Raw genomic sequence first — 19,280 nt, forward strand, 5'->3', positions numbered from 1 at the left:
CCCTGCATCACATACTCTATTTTAATCAAGGGCCAAGATGAGATCTGGATTAAAAATACAATATTTGTTTAATGATACCGATGGATTTTGCTACTCATTAAAACTCTAGTTTTCACCAGATGTCCAAGCAAGGCGGCGGGTTAGAAGCTGCTCCTCCGTAACCTACTTGAGAAGAGCTGGTGAAGGAGAGAATAGATCCTGTTCCAAACAGAAGAAGAGATCTGGAAATTCACAGAATAGGTGAAGCTTGCTGAGAAGCAGGTACACATGGAGTAGGAGCTAAGCTGGGGACAGCTTCGGTAGCTGTGCTCCCCAGTGGAGGAGAGGAAGCAGAAGGCTCATTTAAAAGGTAAGCCAGGTGACCCTGGAGAAAAGAGGCTGGCAGTCCAACCCCCAGGAGAAGCCTCAAATTTACTTGCAGGTTTCAGTGAGGTAGTGATTCCAAAACAAAGGTCAGCAGTGGAGAGGGAACAGAGTATCAGGTTGGACGAAGATGCACCACGTGACTTGGGCACACATCCATTTTGACCCAGTGGGTCCCACCTTGCCTAGATTCAGTGAGCTTTTAGCTATCTTTCTGGGACCTGCACAGAAAGCCCATTTTCCTATGCAGCCATCCATTCAATCAGGTGGACTCGCCTCTTCCATCTCCCTATGCAATTTCCAAATACCCACTCAATTCATTATGCCCTACAGAGAAGGGATATAAACTTGTTTCTGACATTTAGATAGCTTTTCCTACAACTAAAAGAAAAAAAATTAGTGACTCAGCAAGTGGAAGGTGGTGAGCAAGATGTCAGCTGAAGATTGAGAATGACGTGAAAGGGGGCGTTTCACCTCACGCTTCCATGACTACAAATCGTAGGCCAGTATGTGAGTTTAAAATCCGTACCTTCCGTTGAAGAGGAGAAAGAAACGTATTTCATGCTTTTGTTATGGTAGCAGGTGAAGACATGATGAAAAATTACTGAAAAGTCCATTTGCAATGTATGGGTTACTATTAGCAATCATTTTAATTGTCACCAACATATGGGAAAAACCCCACTGTAGACACTAGATTTGCTTTTTTTTTTTTTTTAAATTTATCCCAGAAAGGCAAAATTTTACTTTCAAAGGATAAACAATTACAATTGTTTAAAAAAGTTTAGTTGAGATATTTCTAGAAGCCCCTAGTAAGTGGTTCAGCATTTACTAATGACCCTGTCGAAGGGGACAGTCCCCGGAGAAGCCAAGAGAATCTCATTATGGGGCTTGCATCTGTGTTCACAGCTATTCTTAGAAGACAGTGTTGGCATTTTTCAAACCCTAGGGAGAAAATACTTGAAATATTAGCACTCAGAACTCAGCAACTGAAGAAATTCAGTAGCTAGGAATGGGGAACGGGAGCCTGGATCATGGGAGAAGACAATTAGAATAATACAAGTAAGGCAACAGCTGTATATGAGGATTCTAAATTCCAAGAGCATTTAAAAAAAATTGAGGATAAAAATAATGAAGAATCTGAGTTTTAGAAATCTAGTGAGATTTTATTTATTTACTATGGTTTTGGAGCATCACAAGGGGAAATATTTTTAAAAGCAATTTCTTTGGCTTTTATGTACTTTCATGAAGACAGAAACTAAGATGTGTTTTTAAAACATCACTAGTCAACTAGTTCATATTCTTTTTAAATTAAGTCTCCTCTGGAAGTAAGTCCAAAAGACTTTTCACTTATTTTTTTCTTTGCTTCATGATTATTAGAAAAATAAAAGAAAGCACAATTTCATATGCTTTTACTAGTTTGGAAGGCGCAGGAACTGCAATAGAAGAGGGTAAGAGTGAGTTACTCAGGGGATGCAGAGCTCACCAGATTGGACACATGCGGCTTTTAGCACATGTGACGGAACACGGCTCTCTGCCCAACCTCACCAAAGCTTAACATAAGGACTCCACTCACCACGGGTGACGGGGAAAGTGCAATGTTGCCTATTGAAGCCTTCAGCTCATCTACAGTGGCAGCATTCTTAAGGACATCCTTCGACTGCAATGGTTTAATCTTGATGTTGAATTTCTTGTGCGATTCTTCTTCCTCTTCGGATTCACTTGAAGAATAAAAGTGCTTTCCTTTGGTAGGTAGAACACAGTTAAAGACACTTAGCTCTTTTTCTGCTGAGAGTTATTGGTGAGGACAAGACAAGAATGGCTACAGGTAGACACAGCAAAAGTAACTTTAGATGGCAGGACACCAAAGCCAAATAGAATCGAAGGAGGAAAAGGTTAGGGTTATTCACGAACCTGACCATGAACTCTGAGGAGCACTGGTCAAGATCCTACATTTTTCCCTTTCTTTTTCTTTTCTTTTTTTTGTGGCAAGTGAACTTTGTGTGTCACACCCAGGTCATAGACAGGAACTCATAAACCAGATACTGGAGGCTACTTTAAGGGACACTTATAGTCCCCAGACACTGGAGGACACTTTAAGCGACACCTATAGTCCCCAGATACTGGAGGTTACTTTAAGGGACACCTATAGTCCCCAGACACTGGAGGCTACTTTAACAAAGTAGTCTACAAAGTACCTACAAAGAGTCTTAAGTGTTTCGGATTTGGCCAGAGTAAGGAAGGTTGCTTGAATGTTTAGGGGGGACTTGGATCATGAAGACAGTAAAGCTCTTTGCCATTCACTGTAAATGACACTGCCATATCGGGGTTCAGCAGGCAAGCCACGGTCACCAGTGTGCAGGCTGTTTTACTGCACACTTCCCTCTACCCTGCTGCTTTCTCTCTTTCTCTCAACTAGATCAAGGCACGTGCATGCGCATTAGCCATCAGGCTGTCCCTCTGGGCTGGTTCATCTCTGAGGCCAAGAATAGTAGCTTTGGTTACTTCACTACTTCTGGGAGACTTGAACTTAGCTTACTGGTTCCCGAGACAATATAAATTTACAAAATTTAAAAAGAAAGGATATAGCCTGGTTCCTCAGGTCTGATGCTGTAGCCCTCTTCATCCAGCTCAGGTGAGTTCTGTAAGACACAAATGCACATACATGTATACACATGCACACACACACACATGCTTATGGGTAAAAGTAACACTTAAAGAGTAATTGAGAGGAAGTTGGGGGCACGTGAGATGCTGGAGGCCGGAGAGGGAAGGGTGGGCATGATGTAAATACAATACTCCTGTTTCAAATTCTCAAAAAAAAATAAAAAAATAAAAAAAGATATAAATGCATGTCAAGTGGTTATTTTCCCCAAACAACGAAGACATTGTTTTGCTTCTAGAATCTTCTACTTCAAAATATAGACAAATCTCTTATTTTCAGGGGCTGAGGATTTAGCTTTTAGAAGTGAATGCTAAGCAGTCTTTGTTTAAATCTGTGTTCAAGGATATGGTCCTTTGTTCAAGGACCCCAGTGTGCTGTCCACAAGAGAGTATCAGGCCTTTCCTACTTCAGGCTGTGCCAAGTAACATGGGTGATGGAAATGCAAACTATTTGACCCCAGGGAAATGAAAACATGTTCTCAGAGGCAAAAATTATAAAGGAAAATAGCACAAGATAGCAATGTTAGGTATTAAAAATGAGGGGAGAGCAGCCTTAGTTTGTAAGGATAAGGGGGACTGCTGAAGCCTTTCAGTGCAGATAGAGAGGGTAGGGTGGGGGTGGGATCTCTCCACAGTGGTTGGAAGAGCTTGGGGCGAGATACCATGACAGGAACAGACCCTGTGTGCCAGGTGGTGCAGGCTGAAGTCACAAGGAGACAGGACTGGGAAATAAGCTCTACGGTGGGGTGGGGGCTGGTGTCTGGGCAACAGACCACTGGTGACTGTGTGCCAGGGTGGCGGTTTTGTCTTGCTAGGGCTGCTGAAGTTTCTTACAGTGGAGCATGCTGGGGACAGAACGGTAAGGTGACTGGAGGCAGGAGAAAGACTGACTCATTGAAAATATGCCTATCAACTCGGCAGGCATGATTGCTAAGGTTGTGTGTGGCTCCAGTTTTGGTGATGAGATGGGCTGCACCAAGGACATTTGGAGGGACTGACTGTCAATTCTTGGTGATAGGAGGAAAAAGAGGAGGGAAGTTTCAAGAAGAGTCTAAAGTTTCTACCCTCCAGTCTAGGGAGACAGACTGCTAGATGAATCTAATAGCAAAAAGCTAACACTTTCAGGGAAAAGTTAGGGAAGATTGAAAGAAAAAAAGACAGTGTGCGTATTGGGGTTCCTATTTCACATCTTAGTTCCTATTATAAAAGTGTGACACAGTCTCATTCAATGACATGAAAACCCCACTGGGCAATAGTGAGCTCAATAACCGAAAAGGATCAGATGGCATGTCAGCATCAGTCTGACGTGGTCCTTGACTCCATGAGTTTTGAGACTGTATCCTCAGCCAAAATGAAGGAAGGACCATGTGTATTGCCCTGCTCAAGTTGGGATTGGAGGGGCAGCATGAGAGATCTCTGATGCAAAAAACAATTTACATATTCTATATGATTAGAAATCTGAGGGTAGTCCAGGTTGGATGAACAGGCTGCTCTGTTGTGGCGAGTGAAGCATATGGTAATGGTGCTAAGAATTATGGGTGGAGTTTAGCTCTCAGCTGGGATCTACTTTCATTCCCTGAGAATCAACTGACAGTCCCTTGACCTGGGAAAAGTTCATACCACATAGCTGTCATCATGTAATCTAGGCTCAGCAGTTAACTTTTTTGCCTCCACATTTAAAGCTGTTTACAAAGAGAACCACCTAGATTTAATTTGAGAAAAAGTATTTTTGGATACAGCTGTGGGCTTGGTATGTTCCTGGAATGTGCAAGCAATTAGCCCAGAGTCCTCACAACAACGGTACTAGGTAAGTGCTGCACGGACAGACTATTATGGGTCGCATATACTTGGAGGGGCCAGGTCTTGAAGCCAGGTTTGATAGACTCTGGGGCTGTGAACCTCACTACATCCTAAACACAGCAGACATTTCCAAATGAAAGGTAGTTTTACACTTATTTCTGTGTCCTCTTATGTATCTAAGTGCCTCAATTAATTTTAAAGCTGTCCACACAAAATAGTTCTTATACTTACATATCTTTCCCAATCAATCTCTGCATAAAATCCATTTGGTGCTCCATTGCTTTTTTTCTGTAATAAATTTGAAAATAAATTTAGAAGGGAAACATTTGAATGAAAAAAAAAAACCCAACAGAATGGGACAAAAAACACTCAAGTCTTAGCTGTACTTAGAATGAGCTATCAAATCCAGCACCGGAAAGACAGATTAGAGCATCCTACAGTAAAGAGCACAAGGGTGTAACTGGGTGGGAAATATGGTTGCCATGGCACTGAATGAGAAGCCTATGTCCATATTTCACAAGCCTGCAAACCAAGCCTAGTGGAATTCACAGCTAGCTGTTCAAATTTTACTCAATTACTAATGAACTTGTCGGGTTTACATTATGATCTAACTCTCTATATCTTGAGGATTAAAATCATACATATGGATTTTAAATGGAAACTTTTGACCTCTGTGCTGCTGACATACAAATAATTTCAATATACCCAGGGTGTTCGACTGAATCATTAATTGCTTAAATTATTTTTACCCCTGACTCAATTGATAAAATACAAATGGAATCAGCTTTAGATCAGTTTATTAAGCTTCTAGTCACTAAAACTCAAGTTGCTATTCTTTCCAAGTGGCTCTTCTTATCAAATTATTAAAATAGAATTTGAATATTAATGATTTTTTTCTCTTCTCATGTGTCCTGTGCCTCCACTAAGCACACACTATTGCAAGAAGATAGGAAACAAGCATGGCCCTGTGTCTTCCTTATCTAAGTTTTATTTTGGCTCACAGTAGAACTGTGACATATGAGCACAAGTACTTGACCAAGTATGTGGCGCCCTCCAGGAGGAAAGTAATAAGCTTCTCTAATTTTTTTGGACAAGAGCACAAATAAGGTTAGTGATGAAAGGTCCATTCAAGAACGTTCTTGCATTTAGCACACAGAGTGACACTAAGTCATTGAGCAACAGCAGACTTCGGAACAACACATATGGTGATACATGAGACATGAGGACAGGGCCTTTCATTTGGGAATCTCAAGTAAGGCCACTTGCACTACAGTGTAGCTGGCAGCCATCCAAGTCGACAAACAGGAGGAAGCTTTTGGCATATGCACAGAGGATTTGTAGAAACCCCGAAGAGCCATCACCACCCACTACTGCTTACTGGATGCTGCCTGGGAGTCTAAGAAGCTATGGCTCAGTGAGGGGTATACTTCACAGGGCATAGTGGTATGCCACAGACTATCACTGCAAGAGAGTTCACCAAGCTTTGCACCCAGGAACACGGGGCCTATGATGACCACTCTCTTCCCCGTTCCTTACAAAGCTTACTTATATGCAGACATCATTTCAGTATTCCTATAGAACTGCCTTTGTGAGGTATGAGCTCCAGTGGCAGTTTGCCCAATCTGTCAAAGGCCTTTAAAACCTGTCATATTAGCTCTGCCTAAGTGCATTATAAGGCTACTGTTGAGAACATGGTCAACAATGTGTCAGTACTCTCTCCTGGAAACAGGCCTGCCTCCTATTATAGATATATAGTTTCTGCGTTACCAGTCTGTCTGTATATGCTTTTACTGCAAGATGCTTCAATTCTTTAGAAAGCATATGTAACAACCAAGTTCAACAGAAACTTTGACTTCTAACAATAGGGAATCAAATGAACTAAACTGACTCCAGAGACACAAGCCCATGGATACTGCCATCGGCGTAACACTGCCATCAATCTGCTATCTAGTTTCTAAATGATTCCTTCATACAAAGAATTGCTACTATAAACTCAATGAAATTAGGTAAGTTAATGAATCCACACTTTGTCTCGTTCTACAACTTTCTTTTCTGCTAATATTCTCTGTGATTAAAACGCCTCAAATTGAAGATATTCTACATGTTTAGATAAATTATGCATATACATATGTATATCTGTGTATAGATGTATTTTTTTTCTTGACAACATATATCCAACACTTGCATAAAGAATTTACTAAATTTCTAGATTTGGGCCTGCTAAATGTTTCCTTGTTTCTATGGAAACCAATGGAAGATTGAAACAAAGGAAAAGAAAACCCTAAGGGATTTTGTTTGTTTGTTTGTTTTATGACAAGCATTTTAAAAACAAGTACTTAATTCAAACAGCAGACTGTAACAATACATTCTTTTTGTCAGATATTCAGCACTACACACACGCACACACTCAGACACATACACAAACACACACACATGCGCACTCATATGCACACACAGACACACACACATACACACAGACAGACACATACACAGACACACACAGACACATACACACATAGACACATAGTCACACACACATGCATACACATATGCATACACATATGCACAGACACACACACATGCACACACATATGCACACACACAAAACACACACACATACACACACAGACACACACATAGACACACACACAGACACACATACACATACATACACACACACAGATGCGTAGACATGCATGTGCCCATGTAGCTTTATTAGGAATTGGCAACTTGTTCTCACTTGTGGTCATTTACTCTAACAAATATTTTTGTTTCACAAGTGAACACTACCAAGGTAAAGGTAAGCCAGGTTTTAACTGGGATTCTTCTGACTAAGCACAAGGAAAAGTGGTTATTGTTTTTAAACATGGAACAAGGCACAGCTCATAGCTGGTGGCTGTGTCAGTTTTCAACAGGAGACTTCAGAGCAGGGAGGGATGTGGTGTAGAAACGTCACCGGACAGCTGGACCTAAGGCTGAAGGGATCACCAGCTTCTCGCCGACACCTAAATAGTGATTTTTTTTTTCTTTTTGGAATCTGAGCAATACCTTTTTTTTTTTTTTTCGAGATAGGGTTTCTCTGTGTAGTTTTGGTGCCTGTCCTGGATCTCGCTCTGTAGACCAGACTGGCCTCGAACTCACAGAGATCCGCCTGGCTCTGCCTCCCGAGCGCTGGGATTAAAGGCATGTGCCACCACCGCCCGGCCTGAGTAATGTACTCCCCCCCCCCCCCCCCCCGTTGTTTCTTTTCTAAAATTGGACATCCATCTAGCATAATTTTTATAACCTGAGTATCTGTTTTTGAAGATGACTGACACTCATGGGGATACTCATCTTGTTTTAATAGGCATTTTACTTTGGTTTTCTTATCACCTATTTTCAGATACTGTGGCTAGATCAGTGGTTCTCAACCTGTGGGTCACGACCCATTTGGAGGAAGGTGAAGGACACTTTCACAGGGGTCACATTATCAGGTATCCTGCATATCAGATATTTATATTACGCTTCATAACAGTAGCAAAATTACAGTTATGAAGTAGCAACAAAGTAATTTTATGGTTGGAGGTCACCACAACACGAGGAACTGTATTAAAGCGTTGCAGCATTAGGAAGGCTGAGAAGCATGGAGCTAGATCAATAACTACAGTGATGATTTTTCTCAATTGCACATTCAACAAAGTTTCCACTGTGAATGCTCCCGTTTTTGGTAAGGTCAGCTTACAGCTACACAATGATCTTAAAAATATGTGATGTACTGTCAAAATATTATCTTCTCCTAAGTAGATTTAAACCACTCTGTCAACAATCTTAGAAGACAACACTGGCCACTAGAACGCCCCGTAAAGATGAAAATACCCTTTGTGTTGTTCTGTATGAAGACACCAAATAGGAGTAGCTACATAGTATTTGAAACCAAGTGTGATCAAGGGGCTGAATTTTAATTAAATAGTTTCCTAGAGCTACACAGCTGTAATTAATACACAGTCTGGCCTCAAATTAGCATCCTTGACTCTAGATTTCTTGGTCAAGATCACTGGTTTCCACAAAGCAGGGTCCTGCCAAACTCCTGGTATTATTGCTATAGATGGAGTTTACTTTACCAAGAGCAATTCGACTCAAATTGCATGCTGATATTTGTATTATAGTCAAAGTCACCTTTACAGGCAGCAGATTCTTTTTAAAAACCTGAAAAATGGAAATTTCTGTTCTTTGTCTAAGACAAAAGATAATGCAAGTCTTTGGGCTTGATCATTCTTTAAAAGAATAGCTAGATATCAGCACATGAAGTCTGTATGGTTGATTTAAAACCTGGATCTGGGCAGTGAGGAAGTAATTTGTAGTTACCTTGTTGAATAAATAGTGCTATCATGCTTTCCAGGTTTGAGGTGGGGATTTTACTCACTGTTTCTACAACCCCTCGGAAATTTTAAACTAAAATCTGTTTCCTTACCGAAGCTTTCTTTCCTCCTTCACGCGCACACTCTGCTTTGCTATGGTAGGGTGGCTCGTGTGGGCTGGGCTGCTGGAATTGATTGTGTTCATGTAGAAAAAAGTTGTTAAAAGATCTGTTTGTTCTTCAAGACACATATAAAGAATCACATGGAGTCAGCAAACATATCACAATAGAGACAACCTCTAGACCAAATTGTGCAGCCTACCAATCGTGGCAGGGATTGTAAGCAAAGAGCGGACTTTGGGGCCCATAATGAGGCTCTATTCAGCAGGCCAGTTTGACTAAGCCAAGAGAGAAACGGAGAAGGTGGAAGATGAGCTGGGGCACCAGGGGCCATTTGGATCCTTATTCAGATGGCACTTAGTCTATAAATAGAGAACAGACACCAAGACAATACAGAAGAGAACTGGGAAACTTCTGATTGCATTTCTAATCTACGAATCAAAAGCTTAGCTCTTTTCCTCTTATTGAGGCCTTCCGAAAGGCCAACAGAGACCTACAGGGCACAGAGAGGACAGCTCCAGACCTGCGCCCTTTCCTGTCTGCATGTTTGGAGACAAGCAGAACAGTTCTCACAGCCAGGGACTCTGACCCTGGTACCCCAGTGTATTTGCAGAGAATCGGAACTGCTTAGGGAAAGTTCAAGACTACGGTGCACCGATTAGAGTTTGTCTCTGGGTTCGAATGTGTTGTCACACACAGCTACCTGAGGTCTAGACATTGTGACACACAGCTCTGCCAGGGATGGATGGGAACACACTCAGCCGGTGAGCAGCAGGACACAGCCACCTTCACACCATGCAGCCTCATCAGTGATGGGCTCCATCAGGCGCTGAGAAACTGAAATGACGTATGGTTCCATTGAAGCTCGGGCATGGACTTTTTGGGTACTGACTGCTTTATAAACACTAGCTGAGAACACCTGTGGCTGGTAGAATCATATTAGTGAACGTGCAAACACCAACCCCAGGCCTTAAGACAGCAGCCAACGGTCTAGAAGCTGTCTCAACCATATCAAATGGTTTCAGTCCATGATCCAAGATCTTAAAAACGCATTTTGAGTTTAGAATAAATTCAGACTGAGATTTCTACATACCAATAACAGAGACAGTCCCTCTAGCCCATAGAATTGTGTCTCAGAATTTGGTGGCCAAGCGTTTGGGAGAAATTTGAATGTTTTTCAATAGAATTTGTAGCTGACTTATTATAATTTCAAATTACCCATGAAGTTGTATCTCCTCTTTTTTTTTTTTTTTTTTTTTTTAGAGAAAATACACTTATGTTTGAATGTGGCCTTTTCCAGAATAGGTCTTGTGTTATTTCTGGAAGAAATGAAATGAAATAATTCCTCTTTCTTATGAACATGTTTATGGCACTTCTAACTAATAACAGAGAGCACACACTGCTAAGAATTGATTTTACAGGACTTGGGATGGTGCGAGGAAGGCTCAGGGACACCTGCATGGCATTGGGCCAATGCCTGCAGCACACGTTTGTGGCCATCTTCAACATTAGGTACCATGGTACATAGTCCAGCAGATGTTTAAACTGGGGCTCCTCAGAAGAGCAGAGACCAGAGAGGTAGCAACGGGGCCTCAGAGACAATGAGCAGGGGGTTGGAGAAAGGAGAAAAAAAAAACCAGACAAGACTGAGAGAATGAGAAAAGCTAGGAGGAGCAGTCCAGTGAGGGCAGAGGAAATGACAGAGCCTGGCGAAGGCATGGACAGAAAGACAGAAGGACCCAGGGAGAGGACCAAGCCGGAAGCGAAGAGAGGACACGGAAGCAGAGAGTACCTGAGACAGAGTTAAGGAGAGGGCTCTGAGCCAGAAGCAAGAGGTGAGGAGAAGCTGAGTCTTCTGGGCCTTTTTTTTCCCCTGCTGAATAGAGCCTTGATTATAGAGGTCCCCAAAGTCTGATCAATTTCATTCTATTTTTAAAAAAACATTTCATAGCAAGAATCACATGAATGCAAAAGGCACCCCAAAGCTGAAAACTCTTAAGTCAAATGCAGGAGAAAAACTCCCGCTATGGCTGCAATTAGCACCCCATTAGGTAGAATATTATAAGGAGTAGTTTTTCAAAATACATATTTTTAACCGCTGGATTTATTTTAGTTCTTGCTTTGGCCCAGGGAGCTTAATGTGTGTCCATTTCCCCCTCAATAACAGCTGTTCTTTTGAACCTTCTGAATAGGCAGCTGATTAGATGGGAAGGAAGTAATTTTAGAAGCCAGGGTAGACTCCAACGGGGATTGGTCTAAGCTGGCATAGCCCAGACCTCTTTAAAAACCAAGAAATCTGGTGGCCAGCTAGGAGTCACTTCCTGCTAAATTGAAACCCGGTGGATGCATTTTTCTCCTTCAGGCTGTAAATTCAGGCATAAGTAGTTTCGAGACCACTCCCTATTTCTGAATTTAATATAGAAGATGTATTTGCAGCCCAGCTACTCAAGGGGAAAGTTTCCTTCAGTTTTATTGGGAAGCAGCTCCTTTATGACTGTGGTGCCGCTGGAGGAGAACATTTGCCCATGCTGAGTTTACGTCACTGAACCGGAGATGAAATAGCAGTCGACGGGAGCACCCCTTGTACAAGCTGTCTGGCTTTTTGATCTACCATCTCTGCGGCTAGTCTGCTTGTGTGCTCTGGGGCTGGGTTTTAGGTGAGCGCAATATATAAAGTCTAACTTGTCCAAGACCACATTTATATCTCATGCACATTTACTGGAGAGAAGTAAAATAGTTGGGCTTTTGAAAAGTCTTGCAAGGGAGAGGAAAGGAGAGAGGAAGAAGGGGAGGTTGAGGAGGAGGAGGAGGAGGGGGAGGGAGAAACTGACCTTTAGGAAATTTAGGTATAGCATATATTGAGGTGCAAACCCACTAAAAATGGTCATTTAAATACTTACCATCCCATCTCGATCAGGTGAGCCTCTGTAACAGAAAAGAAATGATAGCTATTATGAAAATGAATCATTCCTGCTGCAGTGACTGAAGAACCACAGAAAGAACCGTTAGCCATTATCTCTAGCTGCCCTGGGTTCCCTTGGCCGTAAACCCGACAAAGGAAACAAAAGCTACCAGCTGAGCGACATCTGAGTGCGGGGTAGATGCATGTGTGTCAAGCAGGGAAATTCTCATCAAGAACTGAAGTCCAAAGTCACAAACTGGCAGTGCTGAACCATGATCCTCATAGCTCATAAGAGTCTGAGCCATTCTTTTTAAAAGATTTATTCTATTTTAAATTATGTGTATATGTGCTTGTCTGTGTATGGGCATGTGCCAGTGTGAATGCAGGTGCCCCTAGAGGCCAGAGAGTCTGTCAGATCCCCTGGAGTTGGAGTTACAGACAGTTGTGAGCCATATGACATTAGTGCTGGGAACTGAATTTGAGTCCTCTGCAAGAGCATACTCAACTCTGAGTTGCTGAGCCAGCTCTCTAGTCCCCTCGGCCCATTCTTCTGGCTCTACTTAAAGGATCAGTCATAAAGCATGTATACAGACAATGTATACTCCTTTAGCTACCCCCTGTGAGTGATCCTGAATTATTTTTTTTATGAGGTAAAGCTTTTTTTTTTTCTGGTAGTTTTCAACCGGTTTGAGAATCTGTACCTGCTTCCGTTATTTCTGTATTTACATCTCTTTCAATGACAGGACAGGAGATGGAGGTTGGAATTGTGTTAAGTGGCGCCCTCTGCTGCTGAATCCCAGGGTAGCGGTTCCGTGGTGGTGCCAGGCTGTGATGTGCAGCAAGCAAGGGCTTCAAAGTAAGGTGCGTCTGGAAGTTCAGACCTCACCATTTCTAAGTTCTGCCACTTTGAACTCATTATCCAACCTGATAGCACAAAGAGTGAACAGATACTAGTTCCTGACAGCTTCTAAGAACTCGAACGTGTTGATTTTAATTTCGTTTCTTGTCCATTGACGTTTCTTCACTGGGAACACAAACTGCCCACTTGCAGCTACACTGTGTGGTAGAGCAGTGTAAGCAAATTACTTTTGTTGCAGCAGAAAACTGGACTGGCTAAGTGAGGGAAGGTTTAGTGGTTTGAATGAGACGTTTCCACATAGTCTCGGTCGTTTGAATACTTAGTGGAGCTGTTGGGGTAGGTTTAGGAGGCGTGGTCTTGCTGCAGGAAGTACGTCTCCGAGGGCGGGGCTTTGAGGTTTACACCATTCCCAGTGCTCTCATAGTTTCCCTGCTTTTGGTTCAAGATGTAAACCCACTGTTTCCTGATCCTGTCACCTTTGCTCTGCCATCACAGACACTAGCTCTTTGGAACCATAAGCTCTTTCGTACATTGCCTTGGTCACGGCAATTTTGGAATGTCACTAATACAGAGGGGAAAGCCAGAGGGTAGCTACTGTTATGTAGGAACAAAGTTTTAATTCACAGTCAGGAACTTAAAAGCTACACAATTAGCAAAGACTGGGATATTGGATCTTGTTTTGTTTTGAAAGATTTATTTATTTTTATTTTATGTGTATGGGCATTTTGGTTGCATGTACGTCTGTGCACCCTGTGCATGCCTGGTGCCTGTGGAAGCCAGATGAGGTTTTTGAATTCCTTGGAACTGGACTTACAGATGGTTGTAAATTTCCATGTGGGTGCTGGGAATTGAACCCAGGTCCTCTGGAAAAACAGCCAGTGCTCTTAGCCATTGAGCCATCCCTCCTTTCCTGGCCAGCCAAGTTGATGTCATTACTGAACGATGTGCAGAAATTCCTATAAAGTTGTTGGTTATTTTTCTGGTTTGTTGGGTTAGTAAGTGTTTTTTTCTTTCTTCCCTGTTGATGTTGGGGGTTTATTGGTTTACTGTGTGGTCGTGATGGATTCTCTCTTCCCTCTGTTTCTATCATAAACCTTACTCTTTCCTGTCCTCCTGTCAGGACTATTTTTTCTCACCCTTCGGATCACAGTCCTTTGAGTATTTTCTTGGGTGCTGGTGTGGATGTCATGAATTGCCTTAGTGGTGTTTGTCTTCAAATGCCTTTACTTTTCCATCAGTTTCAAAAGAATGCTTTGCTAGATATAGCAGTCTCATTGGCCGTTATTTACTTTTGGGGTTTGAAACTATCATTCTATGCTTTCTTGGTTTTTAAAGGATCACCGATGAGAGACCTGGTGTTAATTTGTTGTGTTTGCCTTGTGAGGGTTAGTGGTTTTTTTTTGTTTTTGTTTTTCTTTTTTCTTTTTTCAACATTTAGTGTGTGTGTGCAGGGACACGCATACACACACTCTGTATTTTGGACATCTTGGCAAGAAATGTTCTGCAAATTTTTTTTTTTTCTGATCATGTCCTCATATTCTACATTCCTCATGTTCAGATGTTTATTGCTCTAGACTTGTGAATTTTCTGCTATAACCCCATTGATTAGATTGTCTATGGCTTTTTTTTTTAACCCCATGGAGTGTCCTGGACATGGGCAAGAGTTCCTGGAAGTTTTGGTTGTATTTATTCATCTACTTTTCTTCCTGTATGTCTGACCTCATCCTCCAGACTTGGTAACCTTTGTTCATTAGTCCTTGTTTGTTGCTGACTCTTTTATTTCCAACATTTCTTTTGTTGGTTTGGTTTTTCTTCAAAATCTGAATTTTTCCTCTGTGTTTCTGAACTTTTCCTACATCCCAATGGCTATCATGAACTTGTCTAACCGTCTCGTGTAGGTCCTAAACTGATTTTCCTTCTTCACTCATCTGCTGTTTGAGGCTCCCTGTGGCAACTGTAGGAGCCTGAGGTCTGGCATTCCAGCCACCCAGACCTTGTTTTCTGTCTCTGAGGAGCTGGGTTAGAGCGGCTTGATTTCTCCTGTGCTTTCTGTTTCTTTGGTCTGTTTTGTACGTTGTTTGTTAGAATCTTTGTGTACTCCAGTTTTATTTTGTCCTTTGTCACTCTTTTTGTCTGTTGTATTTTATGAGGGTCTTCTGAGCTAACTGTTTCTGCTTGGATTCTCCCTCGTTACTATTTTGGGGTGGGGGAAGCAAACCGCATATGCAGAAATGATTTACAGCAATCTTGGCATTCATACAGAGTAAAAAAAAAAAACAAAAAAACCAGAACACTTGTGTCCCCCCAGTAAGGTTCCGAGACAGGGTCATGAGGATACTTGCAGAAAAATGGTAGTTTATAGTATTTTAGGGCAGCAAGAATGAATAGTTCAGAAGTAAAAGGGAAGACATGGAGAGAGTGATGTATGAAAGAGCAACAGTGTGTGGGCTGCAAGTGTGAGGAGTAACAGAGAAAATACTACAGAAGAGCCTCAGAAAAAGAGAACAGACATTAAAGCCTGTCCAGGCACGATTTACACTAAAAGGAACTAAGAATGGAGATAAATGTGAATTAAAATAAAATAACAAAGAAAAATAAAAGGAGATAGGAAATCTATCACCAACTCATACTTCTTCCTAGGTGGGATGACGTGGCTGCCCCCACCCCTTTGATGGCTCTTCTCTGTAGCTGGCTCTGCAATGGGGAGTGGGCTGCTATCCTCAGAGATTCAAACAAGTTAGATGCTCTCCCTTGCTGAGGCGGCTTCGATGCTGGACATAGCTTCCTGTTAGAATTTCCTAATGGGAGACGACAGCCATCCAATTACACCTCTTCCTGGTGTGCTGGGGGAGCCTACTTTCCATTCAGGGCATTCAGTGTTTAGGAGGGGGCATGGAGGGCATGGCTGGGCTTGTGTTTACCTCTGCTGCTGGGCATTCTCTTTCCTGGAGGATCCCAGCTTTTTCCCTGACCAATGACCCGTATGCATCAGCTGGACAAGACTGCCCTGTTAAGCACGGTTCTTGTGTTCCCATGCTGCTGCTCATCGTGGCAGAGGTGGGGGTGCTGCTTTCCACATGTTCTTCCAGCCAGTCAGCTGTGGTGCTTGCGGAAGAGTTCAGCTTTAGGTCCCCACTTCACACCTCTGATGGAGTTCCCGTAGTCAGCACTGGCCTGGACGCTCTTCAGCCATAGTGTGTTTAGTTTGGGGCCATGACTTTGCTTCCTGTCTGTTCTCTCTCCAACTTGCTGTTCCTAGGTGGCTGAGCCAAGCAGGGACCAGCACCTTTTGGTGTCTGTTACTGACCCCAGGTGAGTAGCAGTGGTTCCGTATGTGTGTCTGGGTGCTGGTTGGTGGCTGCTCCAGGTCGCTTCCTTATTGGAGGATTCTGTGGATCTCATCATGTCTTGCTTCTTTCTATTCACTGCTTTACTTTTCTTCAGTTCACACTCTCCAGCTGCCCTACCACTTCCTCTGTGTGTTTTGGATGTTCCTCTGTTCTTTCTCTTTCAGCAATAGACAGATTCTTCTCCTTTACTGGGTCACACAGAAGCAGCTTTTAATTTGCCCTTTTTGCATAAGGCCAAATTTATATAGCAGTCCGTAAGAGAACCAATGCCTTGGACCTGTATTTCATTTTAATAAGTTTTTTTCCTTTTTTTAAGTGACAGATCCATGATACTGGATGAGTCCTATTTTAAACCTTGTCATTCGAAATGGATGCATGACCTGTAGTTTCAAAGGATTGTTTCTTGTAACTACTGCCATTTCTCTTTGACCTGTTGTCTGGCTTACAGTCTTTCCTATCTCTGCCTTTTCTAGAGCAGGGCTCTGTTCTCAGCCTTGTTTCTTCATGGCCTTCAGCAAGTTACTAGCCCCACCCGGCACTGATTTCTCATCTCTAGAAATGAGATATTGTTACTAACCTCATTGAATTATGTGAAAATGAAGAAGGATATCAGGGCAGCCAAATATTCCGCCACTTAGCACAGGCTTTCTCCCTTCCTCTCTCAGCCACTGTAATGATGATCAAATCAGGAAGCTCTGGTTCTTAAACCCACACTCTCTGAGGAGGTTCAATCAGCTTAAGCTGATGCTGGCTGCAACTCTAGCAGGTTGCTTAGCAACCCTGCGCCGGTTGCAACAATCCTGGAAAAGGTTTGCATCAACAAGGTCTTGATGATTGCAGGCTGACACAGGCATTAGCTAAAGCAAACTGCCACAGCGCTCTGCCAACCCCTTTGTGTTTATGATTCCTTTTCCAGGAATGATACGTGATCCAATTAGAGAGCAGGGGTTCATAAGAAACAAAAGCTTCCCCAAGACAATGTGTCCTTTAACTATCACTGTTGGGGGAACCAGTTTATACTCAATTTGCTCTCCTGTAAGTAACTTGGCAATCAGATGAGAAGTTAAGGCAAGGCACTTGGGATTCTGTAAAGTAATGCCTCATTAGAAGACCGCAGAGAAACGCTGGGCATCCGAGGTAAAGCCATGAGGAATAACTTATTTTCATAGACTTGGCAATGGAAAAGAAGTGCTTTGGCTACATGCAAATTAGCCTAGCCTGCCCTGAGGCTCATTTAGCCTCTCCCGCCCCCACCCCCTCTCTGTGCACAGGAGAGAGAGTTTTTAGAAAGTTTTTAGCCTTTTTCCAGACATCCCAAATCCCTGGGACAGCTATGGAGAGGACTTGGCTTCTGCTGTGATGGTCCTCTGAGACGCTTCCGACAGTGTCCCACATAACACATGGCACAATGTAGGTGTTGGCAGATGTGGCTGATGGCCTCAGCAGTTCAGTGTCTGGCCGTCTAGGGCACGTGGATTTCGCCTAGTGGAAAGCTCATTGTCACAGGCGAGGAAACTGAGGCCACGTACAGGACTGCATGATTTCCAAGGTCTTAAGACTCTTGGCTGAACCAGAGCAAGAACACAAGTATTCAAAAGAGAGTAAGGCATTTATTTTGGTGGTTAATATTTAGAAAATGGTAAATTTATCAAGAGGCAATGTAAATTATTTGATCCTCAGAAAAATATTCCTAACTTAATCATTTAGAAACCACTCCAGGACTGCCAGTACATATAATTTCCAGGAAGTATTTACCAAAAGAAGAAGCACAAAATATGAAGAGACTTAATACCTAGCATCTAGACAGAAAGATAATCTTTCTCAGTTCATCATATCTTTGGCTTACAGCATTTCAAGGGTTCAAGGTGACCCACTGGCAAGGATAGAAGGCCCTCAGCTTACAACCTAAGGCCTTTCCTATCTCACCTCATCTACTTACCATCCTTGCCTCTCATCACTGCTTTTACTGGTAGTTCTGGACAGGTATGTTCTCTGTCCATTTGCTCTATCTTAAATGCCTGCCAGATTTCCCACCTCTCTGCTTTTCCTTTTATTATTTCATTTGTGTGAAAGACATTCTCTCATCCTTTAGAAGGCTGGACTCCAGGCCCTCCTGCCATGAAGCATCAGGCCACATGTGCACTTTCTTACCTTCAACTTTCTATGAAATTTCATTTTAGTTGCTCGTGTGGGACTCATCACTATCAGTCTGTACCAATCAGAATAGAAACAACTGATACCCACTAAATGTGAAGGAGCCCAGTAGGCACTTTACGTGTTGCCTCATTTAGCTGTAGGAAAGACTTTAATTTCTATAATTCTTTATTGATTGAATTATATATTCTTGGATACTAAGTGTCCTATGATAAGATTTAATATTTAGTTAAAATGAAAATAAAAACTAATTATTTTCACCTCTGCACACACAATTGTAATTTTCCTGATTGTTCTCTTTCAGGCATGCCGGGTGAAGAAGGATCCTACTGGATTCCATTCTGATACAGGGCAGGCCCATTGCAGACCTGCACTTTCATCCCTTCATAGCCACTGTAGCTACTGGCTGGCTGGTGCTCTCCTTACACTGAGCTAGGACTGAGACTGTATATTCTTGGCCAGCAAACTTCATGTATGATCTCACTTGTTCAGCTTGAAAATGCATTGAAGTTTTTTGTCAGGGTCAGCTTATGAATGAGCATTCAGTATGGTTAAATAAGAACACAGTGGCATGAACATTGTACATTACTAACACTCTCCAGGGTCTACTGAGGCACACAGGGAATTTATATTTTTGGGTATGGTCGCTTAAAGCATCCCCATGATTGTTTTTGGCATTGATTTCTTACTGAGGGTCCTGTCTATTCCTTACAGTTCTACATGCCCAATCTTGGG

At 42.4% G+C, this 19,280-nt stretch overlaps 1 protein-coding gene across 33 annotated transcripts in view; it reads right to left on the reverse strand.

Moving 5' to 3' along the window:
* Positions 1-19,280, reverse strand: part of Sgip1 (SH3GL interacting endocytic adaptor 1) — a 192,843-nt gene that overhangs the window by 81,101 nt on the left and 92,462 nt on the right. For 9 of the 33 annotated variants that reach the window (XM_052716889.1, XM_052716890.1, XM_052716891.1 and 6 more), the window contains 6 exons: positions 12,181-12,205; positions 11,073-11,156; positions 9,275-9,346; positions 5,056-5,112; positions 2,948-3,002; positions 1,937-2,112 (listed from right to left, as the gene is read on the reverse strand). In XM_052716889.1, coding sequence (XP_052572849.1) covers positions 1,937-2,112; positions 2,948-3,002; positions 5,056-5,112; positions 9,275-9,346; positions 11,073-11,156; positions 12,181-12,205 — 469 coding nt within the window. The remainder of the gene's footprint in view (positions 1-1,936; positions 2,113-2,947; positions 3,003-5,055; positions 5,113-9,274; positions 9,347-11,072; positions 11,157-12,180; positions 12,206-19,280) is intronic. The other 24 variants (XM_052716910.1, XM_052716909.1, XM_052716908.1 and 21 more) reach the window with 8 other exon arrangements.

This window comes from Peromyscus californicus, unplaced genomic scaffold, assembly GCF_007827085.1.
Source record: "Peromyscus californicus insignis strain IS unplaced genomic scaffold, ASM782708v3 Scaffold_5__1_contigs__length_169319896, whole genome shotgun sequence".
NCBI lineage: Eukaryota > Metazoa > Chordata > Mammalia > Rodentia > Cricetidae > Peromyscus > Peromyscus californicus.